This window comes from Pogona vitticeps, chromosome 14 (assembly GCF_051106095.1).
Source record: "Pogona vitticeps strain Pit_001003342236 chromosome 14, PviZW2.1, whole genome shotgun sequence".
Classification (NCBI taxonomy): Eukaryota; Metazoa; Chordata; class Lepidosauria; order Squamata; family Agamidae; genus Pogona; species Pogona vitticeps.
This window is the reverse complement of record NC_135796.1, coordinates 341,880-365,155: the sequence shown is the minus strand read 5'-3', so window position 1 is coordinate 365,155 and position 23,276 is coordinate 341,880. Positions and strand designations below refer to the sequence as shown.

General features: G+C 54.1%; 1 protein-coding gene across 1 annotated transcript; it reads left to right on the top strand.

Moving 5' to 3' along the window:
- Nucleotides 1-1,214: 1,214 nt before the first annotated feature.
- Nucleotides 1,215-22,921, top strand: ADORA2A (adenosine A2a receptor). The gene is made up of 3 exons (XM_072983181.2): nucleotides 1,215-1,355; nucleotides 13,376-14,092; nucleotides 18,311-22,921. The coding sequence occupies exons 2-3, from the start codon at nucleotides 13,740-13,742 to the stop codon at nucleotides 19,254-19,256; spliced, it is 1,299 nt and encodes a 432-aa protein (XP_072839282.2). The 5' UTR covers nucleotides 1,215-1,355; nucleotides 13,376-13,739; the 3' UTR covers nucleotides 19,257-22,921.
- Nucleotides 22,922-23,276: the final 355 nt, after the last annotated feature.

The window sequence follows — 23,276 nt, the reverse complement described above, 5'->3', positions numbered from 1 at the left end:
TGAAGAAGCTGGAGAGGAGGAGGACGGAACAGGGCCTTCACAGATGGTGTAGTGACTAAATCCCAGAATGATTGCACCTCTGCAGTTGTGGGACAGAGGACATCACTCTAAGAAAGTGAAACTGTGACTAAGAAGGTCACCATCCTTGCGGGGCAAAGAACTGGTGTCGACTCTCCTAGAGAATGTGCTGCAGGATGTGATCATGGAGGTGGGGCCATTGGAAACCAGGCTGGGTCTGTGCCTGCTGCATCGGAAGGTTGGAAATGGGAAGCCTCATCCAGGTTGTACTGCTGGAACGGTGTGCGCTGCAGCAGGAAAGGGTGGCTCATGTCCCTGGAACCCTCATTCGGCTTGCGAGGAAGGCCCTCGAAAGCTTGGCCTTGTTCGGTGGCCTTTCTCGGAAAAGGGAGTGGGCAGTGGGTGGGTGGGGATGGGTGGCCTTGAAAGTTGTTGGGCACAGGGGGACATTTGGGAGCAGCTGGATCTGTGCCCATTGGAGAGGCTCCACCTGAGCCAGAAGGAGACCTGCCTCGCCGTGTTAGTGCCCTGTAACCAAGCGAACCGTGTCCTGATTATTCTCTGTGTCCCAGGAAGCTTTCCTTATGTTCACCACCTTGACCTCTTGACTTGAAACCCAGCCCTTCAGATCCCCTGCCCCTTTGGCCCCTTTCGAGGGACCCTCCAGGCAGCCCTTCCTGAAACCTGTAAGGTGGTGCTGTTTGCGCCATACCTGAGTGGGTGGGGGTGCTTGGGGCTGGATATTTGGACCCCCCACAGCGCCTGCTCAGGAGAGGAAGCAACTGAGATCATCAGCCTGTCTGTGGCTGATGGGCTGAGGTGCCCCTTCCACCTGTGCCTCCTTGGAGGCGCTGCCGGAGTCCCACCAGAACGCCGCCAGAAAGGGAGAAATCACTTCGAATCACTTGACATCAGAGAGAATCCAGGGAGAGTTTCCAGAAGTCGGAACCCGCTTGACACCACTTCCTTGCTGCTGTCCTGGTCATCCGCCCTGCTTTCTTCCTCTCCGTTTTATCTTCACACAAAGACCCCTGCGAGGTAGGTGCCGTGGTTGGCTCCCGGGGAGCGCGCAACGCTCGGAAAGGCCTCCGGTGGCGGCGCGCCTGCCCTCGGGCCCCCGCGCAGCAACTCCTGGCCGGCAGGGGGCGCGGCTGTTGCGCCTCCGCGGAGCCGGCGAGGAGGGAGGCAGAGCCCCGGCGAGGCGCGGAAGGGCTGGGCTGGGCTGGGCTGGCCGGGGCGGCAGCGGAGTCCGAGCCGGGAAGCCGCGCCACCAGCAGGAGCAGCAGCAGGAGCAGCAAAAGCCCGGCGGCGGCGGCGGCGGCGGCGGCGGCAGGCAGGTGAGCGGCGCACTCGGGACAGGGGCCGGAGGTGGGCGGGCAGGTGCTTCGGGGTCCGGGCGGGAGGGCGGGCGGGCTGGCCGGCCGGTGCCAAGGCGTGCGCCGGGCGAGAAGAGGTGCCCCGCTCGCCCCTCGACGCCGAAGGGACCCGGCAAGGGGGTCTCACGTCCACCCCTCCGTCCGAAGCCCCGGGACAGGGAGCCGCCCCGTCTGCTTTTCGGGCGTGCGTGGGAGGACGGGCTTCTTCTCCTCCTCCTCCTCACAGCCCTGCGAGGTAGGCCAGGCGGAGACGGGCCGTCTCGCCTTTTCCCTGACCCGCTCCGTGGGCTGCTGCGGGGACGGGAGGGCGAGTTTCCGAACAGAGAGCTTCTCGCGCTCGGGGGAAGGAGAGCCAGGGTGGGCGTGAGAAGGTTCCCCTCGGCTAGGCGGCAGAAGGCTCGTCAACTCGTTCCCTATCCCCCCCACCCCATGGACAGACGACCCTTGTCCAGGAGGGAGACCCCCAAAAAGGGCGGGCGGGCGGGCGGGCGGGCGGGCGAGCGAGCCAGCGAGCGAGAGAGGGACCCTTCTCCATCCCCGCGGGGGCCCCAGGATCGGGCTCTTCTCGCTCCCCGGGTGAGGGGGGGCTGTTGGGGCAGCAGCTCGAGCCCCCCCCCTCCCGCGCGCCCTCGTTGCCGGTCTCCCTGCCCTGCAGCCCCCCGGGGGGAGGGCTCTGGATCTTCCCTGCTTGCTCCCGGGAATTGCGTTTTCGGAGGGGAGACAGGCACGGTCGTCCCCTCTCTCCCGCTCCCCCCCCCCCCGACGGCCGCTCTCCTTCCTCCCTCCCAGTCACACACCAAGCCTTTTAGCACAGCTACACCCAGGAGCCCGGTGGGTTTCTGCACCGTTTCATCTGGTGCTGGATTTAAGTTCGACTTTCCTTTAGGGAAGCAAGGGTCCCACAGATGAATCTGCTTTGGAGCAGGAGCTGTGTGAGTTTGGGATTTAGTTGAGGACGGCTCCTCCGCCTCCCCACGTAACCAGCTTTAGGGTTGTCCCCCCCCCCCAAGAACTCATTAAGAGAGAAAAGGTCTGCCACTTCCTTTCGCCTTTCCTCCCCCCTCCCCCCCATCCATGCCAGCTGATGGCCAAGGGAGAAGGGCTTGGCGAATTTGGACCGCCGGAAGAGAGGAGACCAGGCACCCATTCGATGGAAGCCTTGGGAGAAGGGCCGTTTTGGGTTCTTCAAATGGGAACTTGGTCGGGTGGGCTTCACCTTAAAATGAGGGCTGGCTTTTGAAGGTTTCCGTAGCAGGTTTCTGTCCTGTGCCTTGCACCTCACAAACAGCCCCTCTCTCTCTCTCTCTCTCTCTCTCGGAGAGGCTCTTGCGGGACCAGGAGGAGAAAGGCTGTCCCTGTCCAGCTGGGGCCCAAGACCTTGGGGAGGGTCTGCTCCCCATGACAGCAGCCTGGGCAGGGCCACTCGCTCCATTCCCAAAAGCCCCCGCTTGGCTCTGGCCCTTCCTGGTTTGGGCTGCTGTGCCGTCTGGCGGTTCTCAGCTTTGGACCTCTGACATCCCACCCATCCCGCGGCTGAAGAAACTGGGCCCCCGGGAGATAAGAGACAAGCCACCCCCTTTTTTCCTGGGAAGGGCATCGGAATCTTTTACAGCATTCTGTTACAATACTGATTTTTAATTACCAAAAAAAGGGGGGGCACATTGTTTGGAGTAAACACAAACATGACAATAATGTCCTGAGTAGCTGTGAGCTGCAATTCTGCCATTTGGAATGGGTTTTTACAGTCCCCAGAACTAAAGAACAACACAACTAAGCAGTTGCTGGAGCTGACGAAACCCAACACCCCATGGAGACTTTATACCTCTGCGCCCCCTCCCCACCTGCTTCCTGTGAGACATACGCCACGGGCCGCTCCACGTGTCCCTTTGCGGCGCTGGCCGGGTCCCACGCGTGGCACCTTGTGCCACTTTGAAAGAAAGCGCAGGCTGTTAGTGAAACTGATGGGTGGGTGGCTGGGAGGGGGAGCTTTGAGAAGCCTGGTGCAGCGTATGTTTGTTTTTATTTAATTGTAAACCACCTTTCAGGACACAATTGCACACTCCGGAGAAAGCAGTGTATAAAATAAAAATCCTATAAAAATGTCACAGTATGACCAAACCAACCAACAACCCACACCCAACCCCACTTAGTTTGCCATCAAACTGAGCAGTAGGAGCTGTTCCTTCATCAGCCCTGGGAAGACAAGCAGGCAAAGAGACGGTCCCCATCTCTTTGGGGGGGGGGGCTTTGCGCCAGGCTTCCTTGGTCTGTTGGACAGAAGATGGGGGGGGGGACTAGCTCTGAGCTCTGCTTCCTGGCTCCCCCTCCCTCCTGCCCCCATCGGGGTCCTCCCTCCCTCCCTCTCTCCCTCCCTGGAGCATTCCAGAGCTGGGCATCTCCTCCTCTCCATGGCTTGCCCATCCCTCTGAAAAACCGGGCAGATCCTCTTTTCCTCCAGCTCAGGGACTCTCTCTGTCTGCCTTCCTCTGGCCTGCAGGTGGTTTGAGGGTGCTTTTCCCCCTGCAAAGACCTCCTAGGGTTACCACTCAAAGGGCTCCCATTTGGGGTGTTTGTTTCCTCTCCCACCTGTCAAAGTAAAAATGTTCCCATAGAAGAACATGAGGAGTCTGTCTCTTTACACGGCAGCCAAACCGAACCCATCCATCCAGACACCCTCCAGGAGGATGCAGGGGAAAGCTCTTCCCCCCCTCCCCCGTGTCATGGTCCCCAGTAACTCTCCCCCCACAAGGCACAAGCCCTTTCTGCAGCCAACACACTCTTACCTCCAAGCGCACCCCAAAGCCGCTGGGCTCCCCTGCATTGGGCCCTGCCCTGCCCTGCCTTCTGGGGTGGCAACAACCCTTCTGCTCCACCTCCCCTGGGAGAAGCCCTTTTGCTGTCACCTCTCGGTCTTCTTTTCTCCAGAGCCTATCCCTGCAGTTCCCTCCACCCGTCCTCATGGGGTTTGGTTTCCAGGCCCTCAACCATCTTGATTGCCTTTCTCTGGACATCCTCCTTCCCGTCCTGAACTACACGCAGTTCTCCAGACGAAGTCTGTCCAAAGAGTCATAAAACCACATGCCTTCATCGGGCCGATCTTGACCTGGCTCAAAGGAGGGGAATCTCCCGTGTTGCCTTCCCCGGCCAATGGCAGGGGTGGTGGTGGTGGTGGTGGAAAAGGTTTATTGCTGGGAGCCTCTCTGTGAAGTCTCCTAATCAAAAGGAGTTCAAGGCATGGATGGGAATTACTAGGGATCCTGTGTAGAAATTGCATCTCCCAGCACTGCATCCTTTTGCTTGGAGGCTTTTAACACACACACACACACACACACAGAGAGAGAGAGACGAAGGTGCTCGGGTTACACCAGCTGGAGAAGGAAAGGTAGAGCAGGAAGTAAACGGATGGGGGCCGAGCAGGGAGAACTGGATAATGGCAAGCCGTCGCTGTGCAGCTTGGATTGCTCTTCCATTAAAAGATCGATGTGCTTAACTGCCATTTCCATGAGATTTGTTTAGGATTAAGAGAGACATTAAAATGTGGCAAATAGATCACCAAGTAAAGCCTACACCGCCCTCATTGGGTACCCGCGGAGCACCTGGGCAGCTCGTGGCTGTTACCTGGAAAACACAGGTGTTGCTCCATGAAAGCAAAGCCAAAAAGGCAACCCTCCCCAGGCGGGTCCTGCCTTTAACAGGGCTCTGCAAGCACCTGAGCTCACAAAAAAACCCCTTCCTGAATCTTTTTTTTTTGTTCTGTTTTGTTTCAAAGAGGACCGAAGAGAGGAAGGATCCCTCTTGGTCTCCTCTTTGCCCTGTCCTAGGGGCAGGCTGTCCACTGCTCCACCTGAGTCGAGGTCCTCACTCTGCCTGATGGCCAGGCTGGCCCCGGCCACCTCTCGGCCACTGGCGGGTTCAGCAGGGGCTTAGCGTCTCCCCACCACCACCACCACCCTTCCTGTGGAGGCCGGGGGACGCGGATGGGGGAAGCCACACATTCTGTGGTCAAGGCCAGCATCTGAGAGAGGTCTCCCCCGGGTCTGAAACAGTCTGTGTGAACTGGACCAGCCGCTGGCTTGCAGGGTGGGGAGCTGAAGAGAGACCTCCCCAGAGCGGTGAGTGGCTAATCCAGGACTGCCAAGGTGTGGGGAATCGGCTCAAGACACTGTAGATAAACGGGGCCTCGAGACCAGCTCCCCTGGAGAGTTTTTGTCTCCACTTGCGTGTGTCCAGCCAGAGCAGAGAGGACTGAAAGCCAACCCCAATGCCAGCTCAGAGGGGTGGGGACCCCTGGGAGTCAGCTTGGCCTCCTCGCCTGCGGTGGAGGTCCTTGGGCTTCACCCTTGGGCTTTTGTGGGATGTCTGGACCCGGGCATCCCCAGCGCTTCCCTTCTCCTGCTTCATCCGTCCTTTCCATTTTTGAAAAGGACCCTGTCGTCCTGCTCCTTGATTGCCCCTGTGGTCATTAAGGCCTCGCTTTCTGAAGGACTTTATGGAGGAAACATCTTTGCAGGAAGGCGGTCGGCGGAGCCCTCCTCCCAGGAGGCGATGGCCGATATTCTGCCACTGCTCCGAGGCCCCGTTTTCCTGTGGCGTCAGGGCTGCTGTGAGGGTTAATGGCAGTCCCCCTCAGCTGCTCTCTCTCTCTCTCTCTCTCTCTCTCTCTCTCTCTCTCTCTCTCTCCTGTCTCTCTGGTTAATGTGACTGGCAACGGGCAGGTGTGAATCCTCCACCTGGCCCTTGCAAAGTGTTATTTTGAAGCCCAGAGACCCATCTCCAGGGCTTGTGATCAGCCAGTGGGCTTCAGAGTCTGCATTCAGGAGCCAGAAGTGTTGATTGGCTCCAGGGTCTAGAAGGTGGTGGGGACTGTAGAATGGACGTCCTTGCAATGGCCACATGGGATCCCCACCCCCAGTGGAAACAGAGCCTCTCTGTCTTCCAGGGCCGTTGGCTCTACTTGGGCCTTGTGTGGCTCCCAGAGGTAGCTGGTCTAGGATTCCCTGGTGATGCTGGCTAGGACTGGAGGGAGCCAGGAGGCGACAGGCCCACCCATGGTGCTGGGGGGCAGCCATGGCACTGGCTGGGCACAAGCCCCTCCCATCCGAATGCCCTCTCCGACCACACCGCCCTGGTGCAGGACCTTGCTTGTTGTGTTGAGGGACAACCCTGAGAAAAGGGAGGGAGGCTCTTAGGCTAAAGTGCCAGGAAGCCTGTGGGGCTGATGGAGATTTCTGAACGCAGTCAGGAATACAACGGGAGGCCCTGCCCGTCTTCTGTGGCTCTTTCCTTGGGTGGAACTGAGGCAACGCGTGAGTAGCCCATGGGTGGAGGCTGGGCGTGATCAAGAGGACTCTTCCCACTGGACTCTTCTCTCTCTCTCTCCCTCCTCGGAGGTGTGTCTGTGTTTGCTCTGGCCGGGAGTGCAGCTGGTCAGTTCCTTCGGGTGTGACTTCTTTCGTACGGGAGCAAACAAGCTCATTTGGGGGGAATCTCGGCCCGTTCAGTGCAGCTCCAGGCAGACCATCCGCGTTTGTGAGCACATACGTGTCCGTCTGCATGCGGGAGGGGCGGTGGAATGACGTGGCCCACTGCCAATTGCAGTCCCCTTCCAACACACCCAGTTGGAGAGCCGCAGCTGGGCCATGATCCACCTTGACGTGGGAGGAAGTAAACCCTTGCACCGTTGCGGAGCAGCACTTTATGGCCTGCCTTCATGGCTTTTCCTGTAGAGGAATGAAGAACTGGGGAGGGGACCATCTCCCCCCCGCCCGCCCCCGCCCCACCCAAGGAACACAGCAGGTGGCCTTGCAAAGCGGAAAGGAGCGTTGAGTGGGTTTGGGATACCGGCGCGGCATTCCCCCATTCTGTGGCCACCTTTACCAGAGGACCAGCTGCCGCCCCCACACAGGAAATGGCCTGCAATTTTCTTTTCGTCCTGGAAACAGACGGAGCGGGCAAGACAGAGACAGGACATCCAACCAGAGAGAGTAGAAACAAGAGCCGTCATTTCCGCGCCTGTGACTTTTGTCATGATTAGTTATCATATGATGCTGCTGCTAACGTCATCATCCTCTTCCTAGCTGCTGACCCACATCCCCAGGCTATCCTAAGGCAGCCACCCCCCTCGGCCACCTCTTGCCAGCCCCTGAGGCAGGATTGGGGCCTTTGTGCCCAGGGTTGGAGTTCCGCTTTGGAGAACTCTCGAGGTGCCCAGCCAGCTTGTGCCAGTCAAAGGGCCTGCCCGGGGCCCGCCATCAGGCCCGTGTCCTGTCTTCCAAAGCTCTGCATTTGAGCAATTGTGTTTCTGTCCCTCTGCATGTGTTGGAGAGAGAGAGAGAGAGAGAGGTTGATGAGGGTGAAACGAGGCCAAGACTGTAGGATAGCCGGGCTTAATGCCTCCTGCTTGGCAAGTGGGCAGCCCGGGAGGGTGGCTGGGATCTTCCCATCACTGCCCCTGCCTTTCTTTTTCTTGGTTTCTGTAAAGAAGTGGGGAAATCAGGTAGAATCATAGAATTGTCAAGTCTGAGGGGGAGCCTTAGGGTCACCCACTCCTAACCCCTTCTGCTGATGCAGGGAATCCACAGCCCAAGTATCTAGAAAAGACATTCCTCCAAACTCCGCTTAAAAACCTCCAGCAAAGGGAGAGCCCATCCTCATTTCATCATCTTAACTAACAGCTCTTGGCTGCCAGAAATTCTTTCATTGCATTTGCTCAGAACCTTTTTTTTCCTTCTCACATGAATTGATTGTTTTTGGCTTCTGCCTTCTGGAACAGGAGCCACCGAGCTTGCTTGGTCTTCCACGCGAGAGGCCTTCCGAGGTGGCCATCGTGTCACTGCTCCCTCTTCTCCAGGAGAAACAGGCCCTGCTCTTGCAGCCGCCTTTCCTTCTAGGGCTTGGATTCCAGGCGTTTTGACATCCTGGTCACCCTCCTCTGGACCCATTTCAGTTCCCCGGTATTCCTCTGAAACTGTGGTGCCCAAAAGATGAACACGGAGCTCCGGGGGAGGCCTGATCAAAGCCGAAGGTGGCGGTTATGTGCTGTCAAGTCATCTCCAACTTTGAAAAGGGCCCATCATTCACGGCTGTTCTCGGGTTCTCCAAACTCAAGGCTGTTGCAATCCAAGGCAGGCTAAAGTTTCTTCCTTTTCCAATTGCCTTCCGCTTTTGCTAGCCTTATTGTCTTCTCCAGGGGGTCTGCTCTTCTTATAATGTATCCCTAGGACAACAGCCTCAGTTCAGTCATTTTCCTGTTCAGTGAGATCCCAAGCTTGATTTAGGACCTGCGTATTTGTCTTTCTGGAAGCTGATAATACCTGCAAAGCTCTTGACCAAGAACTCATTTCAAATGAATCATCTTTTTTTCTCTCAATTTCTTTCACTGTTCAGCTTTCACCTCCTTACATTGTAATCAAGAATACCATAGTGTGGATGATTTGTTTTTAGCTTTTAAACATTGTCTCTTAATTGTTGTAAGCTACCTTTGGTCCTTTTAAAGAAAAGGACTGAGTATAAACAAAAAAACAAAAAAACAACAACCTGGGCTTTGACTTTGAGTGACACATACTTATTCTTAAGGATCTTTTCTATTTCTTTCTTTATTTCTGCCCTGCTGAGTCTCCATTTTCTGCTGGTTCCTTGACTGTAGCCTTTGTTTGCATGATTAGGAAATTAAGCTAAGGCATGGAAAATGTTGAACAATTTGGATTCCTTGATAAAAATTATGAAATTCTTCTGCAATCCTTATTGATCTCTTCTTCATATAACCTTCCTTTTGCACTTCCATTAACCTTCCTCCTTCGTTGTCCCAAAGCATAGCTACTTTCTGCCAGTCAGAGGGAGTCATCTGCATAGCTTAAATTATTGCTGTTTCTTTGACCAGTCCCCCTCCTCATTCATCTGAACTTAATCCAGTTTTTAAAGCAGGATGGGCTGGTGAGTAACTACTCTGGTGCTATTACTTCCCTTGATCTGGACATCATCCTTATGTTGATGCAGCCTCACATTGCATTAGCCTTTTCTTCTCTTTTCCTTTTTTCTCTTTTGACTCACATTAGTGATAACCACACACTTACATCATCTGAAACCAACAGCGAAATTGTAAAAGTGGCAGCAGCCATTCAATAGGTGTCACTGATTGTCCAAGCAGATGCAAATGGGCAGAGGTTTCAAGCAAACGATGAGGGAAACCAGTACAGTGGTGCCTCGCTAGACAGTTACCCTGCATGATAGCTTTTTCGCTAGACATTGACTTTTTGCAATTGCTATAGCGATTCGCAAAACAGTGATTCCTATGGGGGAATATCGCTGGACAATGTTTGGTCCCTGCTTCGCAAACCGATTTTCACTAGATAACGATTTTGACAGCTCCCTCCGTGCTCTCAAAACAGGTGTTTTCGGGACCCAAGCTTCACAAGACGATTTAAACAGCTGATCGGTGGTTCGCAAAGCGGCTTTCCTATGGTCGATCTTCGCTAGGCAACGACAATTCTTCCCCATTGGAACGCATTAAACAGGTTTCAATGCATTCCAATGGGGAAATGCTTTTCGCTAGACAATGATTTTGCTAAACAGTGATTTCAGTGGAACGGATTATCATTGTCTAGCGAGGCACCACTGTAATCTCCCACCTGAAACACCCCGGACATGCCCTGCCCAGCCAGCTGCAGGTGGCTTTGCCTTCTCAGCCACTTTTGCTGGCTGCGCAAGGTCAATTGGGCGTTTCTACCCGAAATGCCTCTCCTCCTCACAGTTTCCTTGCCAGCTGCTTGACGGAATTGTTAGAAAACAATTTAGCTGTCAGGGGCCGAGAGCAGCCGTGGAACAGCCTGTTCTGGGCAGTGAAAAATGGACGGGGAGCAGCTGCCACGGGTCCCTGAAAAGCACAGGCAGGCCGTGCATCTTCTGAAAACACAGCACGGACGTTGCTGGTGGTGAGCAGGAAGAATTAATCCCCTTTCGAGAGCTTGCACGGAAAGGTTGGTTCCAGCTTGGGGCTGTGTCTTGTGTGTTGCTTTCTGGTAACTGGTTTTGCCTCCGGGATGACAGCAACGAGTAGCCCCAGTCGGTGTGTGCAGCGGTCCCAGTCACAACCAGCCTCAAAGTCTCTGGACTCCTCAGTCCAGCCCCCATCTGGTGGGCTCAGGTCTGCGTTGTGTGTCACACTCTCCGTCTCTCTCGCAAACGCGGTTGTGGGAATTCAAGGCAGGCAGAGCTGTTGGCTCACAGGATTTTCTACCCCAGGTGTAAACTGGAAATGTTTTTTGTACAGAATGGCAGGCAGACCTCTTCGCAGCGGTGAACAAACAGAAGGGCTCCACATTTGTTTATTTAAATCACGTCCAACCCATTTCTCTGCCTGCAGGAGGCAGCTTACAGGGTTAAAAATGCATACAATGAAGAATAAAGTAGATACTGTTAACTGAGCAAAATACCTCCTGGCCTAAATAAAGCAGCACCTGGTCCCCTGACTTGGCAAAAATCCTTCTGAATTGTTTCAGAGGGCTCTTGAGAAGAGATCTCCTAACAGAAACTCAGTGGGACTTCCAGGAGGAACGCGTGACGGCTGGCGTGATCTTGGCCATTCAAGGGAAGGAGCAAGATGCAGCCTTCACAGATCAAACTAAAGCCATTCAAACTGTGTGCGGAGAAGAGCTACGGGGAATCATGAAGAAGCATGGATGTCCTGAGAAATTTACGCATATCGTCGGAGGATGACATGATGGTACGCAAGCTTGTCTCATCGTCTCCGGCATCCTTTCTGATCCCTTTCTCATGGCAAATGGTGTCAAACAGGGCTGTGTCCCGGCTCCAGCTCTTTCCAGCCTTGTGTTTTCTATGATGCTTACAGGGAAGGAAAGGCTGGTGTCGACCTCACTATCGGACCGATGTTCCATCTGCGGCATCTCTAGAGACTGTAAATAAAATCTCATTCTGTGCAGGGCATGAGTTTTTATGTGCCAAGGAGTGCTGTCAGATCACCAAGTCTGATGCTTGAACCTCTCCCCAAGAGCCCTGCAGAACTTTATAGACCTCTAGAGGGAGGGGGGAAAAACTAAGAATCAGAATCCTGTGCTTGTCTCAGCTGGCATTTATCCCAAAAGGGTTAAGTCCTATAAGACCCAGAGGAATATTTTACACCTTGTACAACTTTCTCCTTCCTTCTGAATATCCTTCAACCCATTTGCCCCATGCGAGACTGATAAGCTGAATGTCCAAGAAAATCTCTACTTCACTGCTTTTTATTGAACAGGTGCCTGCAAGCAGATATAAATGTTTTCCTGACCAGGCACTGTGATCTTAATGGAAACACGCTGCTGGATATGTCCCTCCCCCCCTCCAAAAAAGTCTTGATCTGTTCTCCTCTGCCTGTAACCATTTTAGCCTGAAGGTCAATACTGATAAAGACGGTGGGGATGGACCGATCTGCCCAAGAGGTATTATATAAGGAGCCAGTTCTGAAGTTGTATGAACCCACCCACCCCTCTTACTGCGGTGGATATGAATAATTTCAGCACCACCTCCTGCTGCGTTCTCATTGACAACGAAGTGACCACATGGGCCGCGAAAGCCAGCAGTGCCTTTATAGAAAACGTTGACCCTCTGTGGGAAATCAGTCTTTCTGTTGAGCTGTTGTTCTGTCCCCTCTCCACTATGGAGGAGAGTCTTGGGCTGCCTATCAAGGCCATGCAAGAAAGCTCCGTCATTTTCACCTGGCCTTTCTTTGGAGAATTCTCCGACTCAAAGGACAGGATGATGGCCCTGACGCTGGAGTCCTGGAACTGTTTTTTTGTAAAATGCAGCACCTTGGAAAGCTCCCGGAAAGTGCAGATTAAAATCCAGAGTAGATTTACAGCACTAGAATGGGAAGTCACTGACTACCATGGTTTGGGGGGAACCACAGCCCAGAGCATGAGGGGATGCTAACAAGACCCCCCCACACACACACATGTTTATTTTCAGAGGGAGCAGAGATTCCCCCATTCCTCAGCCAAGCACCTCAAAGCTTAGTCCCTCCAGTCGTGATAAAACTACATTTGTCACAGGATGAATAAAATAGCAAGATGTATGGCCTGGCATTCTATGGCAATGACTGGAATACTGTTTTGTGGGAATGCCAGTAAAAGGGTTGGTTGGTGCAAAAGCAGGAGCCAAGTGTTTGGCTCTTTAAAGCCACCCTGAGTTGCTGATCTCTGCTTGAGCCTTTTGCAATCCACAAACGCTTCCATCACGTATGTCCGAGCGAAGCAGAGCTGAACAAAGAGGAAGTGAGCTGGTCGGGCCAACTGTGGCCCTCTTGGCCGGAGCTTCAGCCTTGCATTCCGTGGGCACTAAGATGCCCTGCGGGTGTCACGGGTGCAAATGCTCAGGGTGGGCATGCTTTCCAGGGGAATACCCACTATCATCCAGAAAAAGATAAGCCACAAAGTCTTTAACCCCCAATACAAAACCAAGGGTATGCAATACCATTATTGATAATAATAATGGTGTGCTATCAATTCCCTTTATTAGACCTCTTTAAAATAAATAAACAAAAGCTAGCTTTTGATCTATTCGTGTCTTCCTCAGGCTGTGCACCGTTATATTGCAGGTAGCGCAGAAAAAAACAGATGAAATCCAGAGCTCTTTGTTCTGGGCATTGGGAGAGAAAATCTAATCAGCTGCCGCCAGGGGTGGGATTTGCAACTTACCCTCCTGATTTCTGTTTGCAGCCTGCATTTTGGAACTTGCTTTTAAGGAACAGGCCTGGCCTGGCCTTCTGCCATGATTGGGGGGGTGGGGGGTGGAGGTGGCCTTTTGTATGCCTTTTCCGGCACTATCCATAATATATACGACTGTTTCCTTTCTCTCTCTCTCTCTCTCCCCCCCCCCCTCGTGCTGCCCCCCTCCTGTGGTCTAATAAAGGCATCACCTGCCCTTGCTTTTGTATCACAGGTAGGTGATTGCCTGATTCTCTTTCTCTCTCTCTCTCTCTTTCCCCCCAGCTCTTTCAAAGACCCGGTGGACCTGCAAGCAAATCCGTGAGAACTCGGAGCTCAAGTTAAAGTGCTGTGGTTGGAGGTGTCACAACAGAGGAGGCAGGAAATGACTGATAGAGCAATCATGTTTGGACAGGAAATCCACTTTTCAGAGAGACGTTGACCTGTCATACGTGCGGGGAGGTGGGCGCTCAGCCGATGTGTGGGGCGGCACCACGGCTGCCTGCATTTTCTGTGAGAGGAGCCCACCCAAAGTGAACCCCAAGAGCCCCCGCCCTGCCCCAGAGAGCTTGAGGGGTGAGCCGATCCCCCACTGCCCTGCCGCTATGGACCTGGGGATCAGCCAGGAGCCTCCTGCGCCGACCCCACCATGGTAGCACCTGGGAACACCAAAGACTTCTTGGCCGATGTGGTCTACATCTTCCTGGAGCTGGTCATTGCCGTCTTGGCCGTCTTGGGCAACATCTTGGTCTGCTGGGCCGTTTACCTGAACAGCAACCTCCAGAACGTCACCAACTACTTTGTGGTGTCCCTGGCGGCGGCCGACATTGCGGTGGGCGTGCTGGCCATTCCCTTCGCCATCACCATCAGCACCGGCTTTTGCGCCGTCTTCTATGGCTGCCTCTTCATCGCCTGCTTTGTTCTGGTCTTGACGCAAAGCTCCATCTTCAGCCTCCTGGCCATCGCCATCGACCGGATCATGGCCATCCGCATGCCTCTCCGGTAAGCAAAGGGAGGCAAGGGGGGAGGGAGGCAAGGGGACCCTGGCGCAGGGCAGGAAGAGGAGAAACAGGGTTTGGTGGGGCCGGATGGGGAGGGCTGGATCCCTGGCTTCTTCTGTTGACATGGTCATGGAGGGCAAGACTCCCGGCCGGTTGGAACTTGGCAATGTCAAGAGACAGTTGCTGTCTTGCCTCCGAGAGCTGTCAAAGCACAAGGATCACCTCCGGAATTTTAATGCTGTCATAACTTGGGGAGGGACATTGTCTCACATTAAGAAACCGTTTTAGACCTTATCTGTTGCTGAGTTGCATGGCTAAGTACGCAAGAAATAATGTCTGTGGCGATGTCTTAACTTAAGTCAATTTGCCTCTCAGATTTATGCCCTCATGGGCATCGCTGCCGGGAATCTGGCCAGTGGAAAAGGCAGCAGATAAAAGCCTGGAGGGGTGGGGGAGAAAACCACACACCGCAGCAAACATTTTACCTGCTAAAATAGATGGCAAAGAAGCTCGCACAATTCAAGTGGTTAAGAACAGGAATATAATGTGCTTCCCAAAGGAAGGAACAGCATTGCCCTATTTGGCTCTGGGCAGGCCTCCCCTGGATGACCGTCTCCCGTTCTGGGCATCCTCGTGTTGGGAAGGCACAGGGAAGCTGGATCATGTCCAGAGGAGGGACAGCAAGATGGCAGAGGACCTTGGAAGAAATCCCAGTGAGAAGTGTGGGTCCCTGTGACCAGGAGGGGAGGGGAACGGGAGATGATGGGATACCCATCTCCAAATACTTGGGAGCTGGGAATGCAGAAGATGAAGCAATTTGGGGTTTTGTTGCAGCTCTGAATTCAAATCAGAAAAGGGAAATCTTGATTAAACTTTTGCAAAAGCTTTCAGGTGGGGAGAAGTGCCTGACATTGGGACAGAGTTTTTTTTAAAGACGGGTGGGGGGTGGGGGTGGATGGCCGTCTCTCAGTGATGCCTGAGTTGTGGGTTTTCTGAACTAGAAAGAGACCCTTGGGGGGGGGGTCCCTTCCAACTCTGCAGGCAGAAGAATTCTATGGATGCCGACTTGAGCACATGGCTGGAAGGGAGGGGTCTGAGCATAGCAAAGGAAAATGGACACGCTCCGGTTGGACTGAGTGCTGGCGCTGTTTCCAAGGGAGACTTGAGTGTGGGGTTGCTCAGTCAATTTGTCAGCTGATCTGATTCTGTGGAATTGTGGGCTCTGTTAAGACCGAGAGGGGCTCCCTCTCACTGCCGTTTTGCTGCCTGAAGTGGGGTAGCAAACCAGCCTCCCCACCTCTGCCAAAATGCGGTTGTATAGATTCCAAGACCAGCCAATCAGTTGGCCTCCACCAACACCTTCACCCAGTTTCTGGAAACAAATTTGCAGATGGATCATTGAAATAACAAGTTTCCCATCCTTATATGACAGCTTCTCTCTCCCAACCGGTAGAACCAGGATGGGCAATTGCCCTTCTAACTGTGTGTTTATATATTGAGCTTGCACTGGAGATTCATCACCAACAGACAGTTGCTCATTGGGAGCAGGTGACGCCTGGGCCAGCGCCCCCCCCCGTGTGTTTGGATGGATTCTGGGTTCACTGATGATCGACATAAAGTTGCTGCCCCAACTCCGCTCGCTATGGGTTGAGTGGCTTGCCATTTTGGAACTCGCGTTCTGACTGCACCTTGCAAACCCTGGATTTATTCTTCTGTGTTTTGCCTCATTTTCTGAAACTTGGTTGCAGAAATTTGTGGGATTTCTTAGAAGTCCTGGTCTGATGGCGGATGGTGGGTGGTCTAGCACTAAGGTATTTCGCTGCTTCAGTGCTGTGCTTGGGCTGGACAGCGTCCTGGAAATGTCCCTTGTTCCCAAATACTGTTCTGATAGTGCTTCCTTCTGCTCATGATGTATTCATGCTGAAACTCCTGGGAAGTGCGAAAGCGCTAAAGTGTGCCCCATTGTAAAGTGGAACAAAAAAATAAAAATAAACCAAGAGTTTTCAGAGGGAGAAAAAGCCCTGGAATGTTTGGGAAGGAGGAGGGAACAGTATAAGTGAGATAAGAGGGAAGCCCTTTGGATGTCAGGAAAATCCCTGATAAGATCAGGGCAGAATCCATAGCAAACAACACCATAAATGCTCAATCCAGAAGACCCCCTGAAACAAGGATGTTTTTCTTCTCCTCCTCTTTGGGATCAAAGTCAGTTTTAATTGTAAAAGAAATAAAAATCAAATTTCTACTATGTAAGAAAAAATTCTATCGAGAGCTTATAGACAAAACTGGATGAAAACCACTTGCCCCCCCCCCCCAGCCATGAAGCTGCCTTTGGCTGTCAGAGAGACGTGCCAGGTGTTTCTGCCCATCCTGGCGACCTCGGTTTAGATGTGGCTCCTTCTGCTCATCCAGTGGTGGTCCCTCCCTGGGGCTACAGCCTGGTTCATCTTAGTAGCCCCAGGATCTGCTTTCCCCCCCCCCCCAAGATCAGGTTATGAGGGAGACATTCCCCTCCTGCACAAAAGATCTACAAGAAGCAGAGTGCATTGGCTCTTAGACAATGTCTGAAATCCACATTTCTTAATCGGCTTCCCACCCACACAGACAGTTTTAAAAAGCCACAGGGTGATCCGGGGAGGCGTCAGAAGCATCTGCTTCCATTAGCAGCGCAAGCAGCCACGTCTCCTCGGTTGCCCCTCCCTCTCCCTCTCCCTCTGCTTCTGGTGTGTCAGAGAAAGGTCCGTGCTTGAGTCATCTCGCTCCCCGGCCAGGCCCTCCGACTTCTGTTGCTGGCCGAAAGAGGAGTCCCGAGAGAGCAGCGTTGGCCTGGGACCCTGCCGGTCACGGCACGAAGCGCTCCTCTCCGGCCCTGGGAGAACAGCTGGCCAGCCTCAGATCGGGCCCCTCCTCTGCTCCTGTTCCAAGAGTGTTCTTCGCCTAATCTCTTCCTCTTCCCCACTTGTGGTTTTTAAATAAGCCACTGAAAGCCTGAAAGCCGAAGTGGAATTTCCTCAGCAGGAGCAGCAGCTACAGAGACAGGGGAGGCCTGGGGAGGTCCGAGGCAAGGAGGCGGAAGGCAAGCCTTGGCCGGGGTCGGTGGGCGACCACATCCTCGGAGCTGGCCAGCTTGGGCTTTTTGTCAGCACCCCTTTGCAATGCATGCATGGGTCCTCCTGCACCTGTGCAAAAAGGGGAGGGTGGGTGTAACCCCCCCCCCAATCCGCGAACCGTGTCGGCTGCAAACTCTGGAGTTGGCTCACAAGAGCAGCAGGGGAGGGGAATGGGCACTGAGCTTGGGGGGCACTCAGGTGCACATCGGTGCTGGTTGGTGGTGTTGGTGGTGGAGGGCCGCCTTGACAGGGCTTGCAGATGCTGCCCCAGTCTCCAAATGTCCAGAAGGCCACAGTTGCTGACCAGCTGTGAGGGAGCAAAGAAGCAATCCTGAGTTCTTCATGGGCTCAGTGGCATACCCCAAGCACCCAGGAGTTGGGGCAAAGCTCTTGCTGAGCCTCGTGGCAGAGTGGTTAAACTGCAGTAGTGCAGTCAAGACTCTGCTCCTGATCCAAGTTTGATCCTGAAGGGCTCAGGGAGTTGACTTGGATCAGGTTGACTCCGCCTTTCATCCTCCTGAGTTCATTGGGGGGGCGGTCAGCGGCAATGTGTGGCCTGCATAATTAAATTGTAAACTGCCCAGAGAGAGTTTTAAGAGCTATGGGGCAGTATAAAAGCAGCACACTTTGCTCTTTCTTTCTTTCTTTCTTTCTTTCTTTCTTTCTTTCTTTCTTTCTTTCTTTCTTTCTTTCTCTCTCTCTCTCTCTCTCTCTCTCTCTCTCCCTCCCTCCCTCCCTCCCTCCCTCCCTTGCTGATGACTAAGCCTAAGCCATTTTTCACAGTGCCCCTTGTTGATGCCAAGGGGATCTTTCTTCTGGCGCAAACCCACACGCCCAGCCACCCCTGGCCTCACAGCCATCTATCTACCAAGGAGCCCAGGGGAGAATTCTGGGCAGCCCTGCCCAAGCCGGTTTCCTGAGAGGGGGAGGTCCAGGATCAGGTGGCACGTTCCTGGCCCTCCTTGCAGACTCCACCCGCGGGGCCTTTGCCATCAGCACCCAAAGTAGCGGGAGTGACTCTTATTCTGGGCACTGTGAGAATCTCTTGGAGGTGGACTCGGAGGACTCCTCCAGAACTCACGGGCAGAACTTTCTCTTTCCTTCCTTTCCAGGTACAACGCCTTGGTGACCGGCTCGCGAGCCAAAGGCATCATCGCCATCTGCTGGGTCTTGTCCTTCATCATTGGCTTGACGCCCATGTTGGGCTGGCACCAAGCTCCCCCAGGCAGGAACAGCTCCTTCCCTAACAATTGCAGCGAGAAGATGATGACCTGCCTGTTCGAGGCGGTGGTCACGATGGAGTACATGGTCTACTACAACTTCTTTGCTTGTGTCCTCACTCCCCTCCTCCTGATGCTCGCCATCTACCTGAAGATCTTCATGGCGGCCCGGCGGCAGCTCAAGCAGATGAAGCTGAAGGTGGCGCACGGGGAGCGGTCCCGCTCCATCCTGCAGAAGGAGGTCCATGCAGCCAAGTCGCTGGCCATCATCGTCGGGTTGTTTGCCTTCTGCTGGCTTCCACTGCACATCATGAACTGCTACACCCTCTTCTGTAAGAGTTGCATCCGCTTCCCTCCCTGGCTGATGTATCTGGCCATCATCTTATCCCATGCCAACTCCGTGGTGAATCCGCTCATCTACGCTTACAGGATCAGGGAGTTCCGGCTCACCTTCCGGAAAATCATCTACCAGCACATCTTTGGCAAAAAGGAGCATTTCAAGCCGGCCTCGGGCAGCCAGAGGACCTCCCTCCATGGCGGAGAGACCGAAAGCACCATCCTACGGAGTGGCGATGGGGGTCTAGAGTTCTTCGCTGGTGGGGACCTGAATGGTATCCACCTGGAGAGCAATCTGGGGAAGAGCCCAGTGGGTTTGGAGGTGCACCAGAACAGGAACGGGGCGGACGGGGAAGCCAACGGACACCTTGTACATTCCTGCAAAAACGGGCATGTCTCCTCCAAGAAAATGGAGCTGTTCAGCCAAGAACTTCTCGGCGTCCATGCCTCCTACCTCTCGGACCTGGAGAAGTCCATGTTAGAAGTTTCCAACGTGTCCTGACTGAGGCTGCCTCTACGGGTGTAACTCAGCTGGGGCAAAATCTTCCTGGTCCCTCTCGGCTCCCTGAGTCGCGGCCGGAAAAAGGAGGAGAGGAGGAGATATTCTGGGGTTGTAGTGATGATGGAAAAGGAGACTGACAGGAAGACCCTCAGAATGGCACCAGAAAGGAGGCCTAGAGGCAGGAAAGGGCTGGGGGACCCCCGTTGCACACCCAGAAAGACAGATGGGCTGGTATGGTCAGAAGCACTCCTGGATACACACACACACACACACACACACACACACACACACTTCTAGCCGGAAGAAGGAATGGGTCAGTTTGTTGCCTTCTTTTGTATTTCTGGAGTCACAGATTTGCCACCGGCCAGACTTGTCGGGGAGGAGGAGAAAAAACGCTTGGAGAAAATGGGACGTTGCCATGGGACGGTTAGCGAGGGTGGTTCCTGCCTGCTTCCTAGGAACTCTGAGAGAGAGAGAGAGAGAGAGATTGCGTGTGCGTGTGTGCATGTGATATTTATTCATTATAGATAACTGTGTGACCGACAGTGAAAAGGAAGAGGCTGTCTTATTCCTGGGGCACGAGCTGTGAGGTTAGCAAAAGGGGGGGGGGGCGTGCAGCGGGCACCAAGGGGGTCTGCCTGTCGCTGGGCCCGAGTGCACAGCCTCCCCACATCTGCCTCCTGAGAACTAAACCTGATGCTCTTGGCCACGGGTCCCCAGAGATGCCCCCCCTCCCTAAACCTCCCAACATCCCCATGGGTGGCAGCTGCCATGGCCGAAGCCATGGACGTTTGGGGTCACGCTCAGAGTTCTCCTTTCTACCTGCCTCACTGGGCCACGGAGGCCAGGGAAGGCCTGGCAAGCGTACTTCCAAGCGGTCCTTTCCCCAAGCTTTGCTCGAGCCCAGAGGGAGCTTTGAGCCCAGTGAGCCTGGCTTGTCACCATCTTCCCCATCAAACATGCAAGGAACGGCCTTCCTTTTGAGAAACGTGGAGGCATACATTGTGCTGTCTGTGTGCGCGCGTGATGGAAATAGAAGCCTCTGCCGAGATGCGCGCATCTCCAAGGGAACCCGGGAGGGCGCCGGCGACTGCAGCTGCTCTTGCAGAAAACGGTCCGTGTCCCATGGCACGTGGGGCCTTTGGCTCTCCCTGCCCACTCTCTTCTGGTTCCCCCTGAGTCTTCAGGCACATCATTTCTGTTTCCTAGAAACATAAAACCGATGTAAAGAAGCGAACTCGGGAGGGCCACGGACCTCCTCGCTCCCTTTCAATGCAGAATCTTTTCATGGAGGTGTGGTTTGCGTCTTGTGCTGCTCCCTAGCCCTGAGCGGTCGGTTGGATGAGTCCTCGTGCCTTCTCTGTTTTTAACCCCCACGTGGAGCACTAGAGAGGAGGAGGAGGAAGAGGTGGAGGAGGAGAGTTGGCCCTCGGGCTCGGGCGGCCCATCCAAGCTTGCCATTCTCCGTAAGAGTCCCACTCAGCTCATTCGAAAATGGGCCACCAGATGAGGTTTCTCCGAGCCCTTTCTTCTGATTGCAGGCATAGGGCTCCCCACATGATAGCTGGGCTCATATTTAGCAACTAGAAGCCAGCCTTCTGGAGGCACCTGGGCTTCCAGAGACTCCCAGGAAAGGGACGTTCCGGATCTAGGGGGTAATATCCCTGAGCGAAACTTCTGGCTTCCGGCTCCATGTTCCCACCGACTGTTATTTCCGTGTTCTTCTTGTGAAGGGTGGGGTTGTCCTGGCCTTGCAGGTGGGTGTGGCCATTTGGCTGCTGTGATGTCATGGCAGGGGCACCACCTTGGGGCAGTCGCCCTACGCTTTGCTCCCCGACCCCCATCCCCAAAGGCTACAGGCCCACGTTGGCAGCCAAATGTCCTTGCCTGCCTGGCGCCACCTTCTTGCCATCGGGCAAAAAGACGTGGCAAGTGGGAGAAAACAGGAGGAGACCCTGGTGCTTCCTTTTCTGGCAGAGGAACCAAGGTCTCGGTCGCTTGCCTACACCGGTGGAAGGGAAGATTATCCTTCCTTGACCACACCATCCTATTCCACCAAACTTCAGTACTTCCTGGTTCCTTCTGTTGGACTTCTCTTGGCCGCTCAGTGCGTGCGTGCGTGTGTGGGTGCGCGTACAGGAGTGCATTTTTGGAAGCCACCCTTTGGCGCTCTGCCTCGAAGGTTCACACAGCCGAGAAGCCCCCTCCGGCTCTTTCCAGAGCTTTCTTGAAGAATTAGAGGCAGCGTATCTCAGGGTCATCCACCCCCTCCATCGGCCTCTTGTGGGAAGTCTGAGAGAATGCTTACTGGAATATATGCTGGTGGGAATGCTCACGCAAGGCGCACCCGGTTGTGAGAGCGTCAGGCTTTGCATGAGACACACACACACACAGATGCACACATCCCCAGCTGTCCATCGCCTTCCCCGTTTCCTTCCAGTTGCTGGCCTTCTGGAAGAGACGGGGCTGCTGATGGGCAGGGATGGCCCTGCGAAGGTTGGCGGCATGGATTTTGGAAACGGTCCAGAGTGGAAGCGGATTCCGGGGTCGCCGCTCTGCCCAGAATTCCAGGAATCGTTCCTGTTGCTCCTGAGGGGGAAGGAATCGTCATCCAGGAAGGAAGGAGGCTAGGAAGGCCGAATTCCTGCCACCCACTGGGAGAGGAGTGAGGGTGGGCTGGGACTGCCACCCTCTCATCGTCATAATGACGTGCCATCAAATAGATTCTGACTTAGGGCAACAGTGACTTCAGTGGTGTTGCTGGTGGGGAGGGGGCACATTATTATTATTATTATTAGTTTTATTTCTATGCCACATTTCTCCCAACAAGGGATCCAAAGCGGCACATGCAAACTCCTTCCGCATTTTCCGGAAATATAAATGAACAGGACTTAGATCAGTGTTTGCCTTTGAACCCTTCCCAGAAACTCTCTCAGAATCCTGTATTTTCTCACAACCGGTTGCACTGTCACCGGAAGTTGTGTTACTTTCTTAACAGCCTGCCTGGGCAGAAGGTGCCTTCCCCCCCCACCTCCCTCAAAGCAGACAGAATGCGAAAGAAAGAGAAAGAACAGCAACAAGTAACGAAAACCCTGCCTTTCTTTCCCAGTAAAAAGCTCACCCATTTTGCAACAGTAGGTAGGAGAGACATCACTGAGGCCTCGGACAGAGTTCTGACCGGGAAGCTTTGGACTTGGTTGGCAGGTTTGGAAATGCATCAGAGACAAGCCAAGAGATTTCCATGCCAGTGGCAGAGGCGAACAAGCACACCTTCCCCCCTTTCACCTCCCCCCCCAATGGGTGCTATTTTTTTCATGGTGGAAAGGGCATTATAAGCCCAAAAACTGACATCAGTGTAATTAGTAGCATGCCAAAATTTGTCCCTGTAGTAGAGGGGATCAGCTGACGTGTGTGTGTGTGTGTGTGTGAGAGAGAGAGAGAGTGAGTGAGTGAGTGAGTGAGTGAGTGAGTGAGTGAGTGAGTGAGTGAGTGAGTGAGTGAGTGAGAAAGAGAGAGAGAGATTTCTTGGCAGAGGTGAAACAAGCAGCCTCTGGCTGATGGAACATTAGACCTCCTGGGTCACGTATGTATTTTGCAAAATGTATCACTAAAGGATAAACAGCAAACAAGACCTTAAAATAAAGAGTAACAGTGACCTGTGAGAACTGCTTCAGAACCCCAGACAAAAGCAAATAAACGGAGACCATAATTTTGAGTGAAGGAAAGGGAATGAAAATCCGGTCCCAGTTAAAAGCCCAAGTGAAGAGAACCGGCGCCTCTGTTGCCACGGGGGGTGGGGTTGGAGATTGGGTTCATCTGGGGCCACCACAGGAAGGATCCTTTCAGCCTCATTTCTAGTCTGGAAAGATGGGAGAGGGCAAAGAAAGCCCCCCCCCCCCGAGAGCTGAGCTGATGAGATGCGAGTGCTGTGTGTTTCGGATGATGCCCTGCTCCCCGGGTCGGATACAGGGCGCTGGAAGCCAAGAAAACAACTGGCGCGACAGAGCCACAGCAGGGAGA

Coding starts and splice junctions, on each gene's coding strand:
- ADORA2A (XM_072983181.2), top strand. CDS start 13,740: ATGGTAGCACCTGGGAACACCAAAGACTTCTTGGCCGATGTGGTCTAC. Junction 14,093..18,310: donor GCCATCCGCATGCCTCTCCG/GTAAGCAAAGGG, acceptor CTTCCTTTCCAG/GTACAACGCCTTGGTGACCG.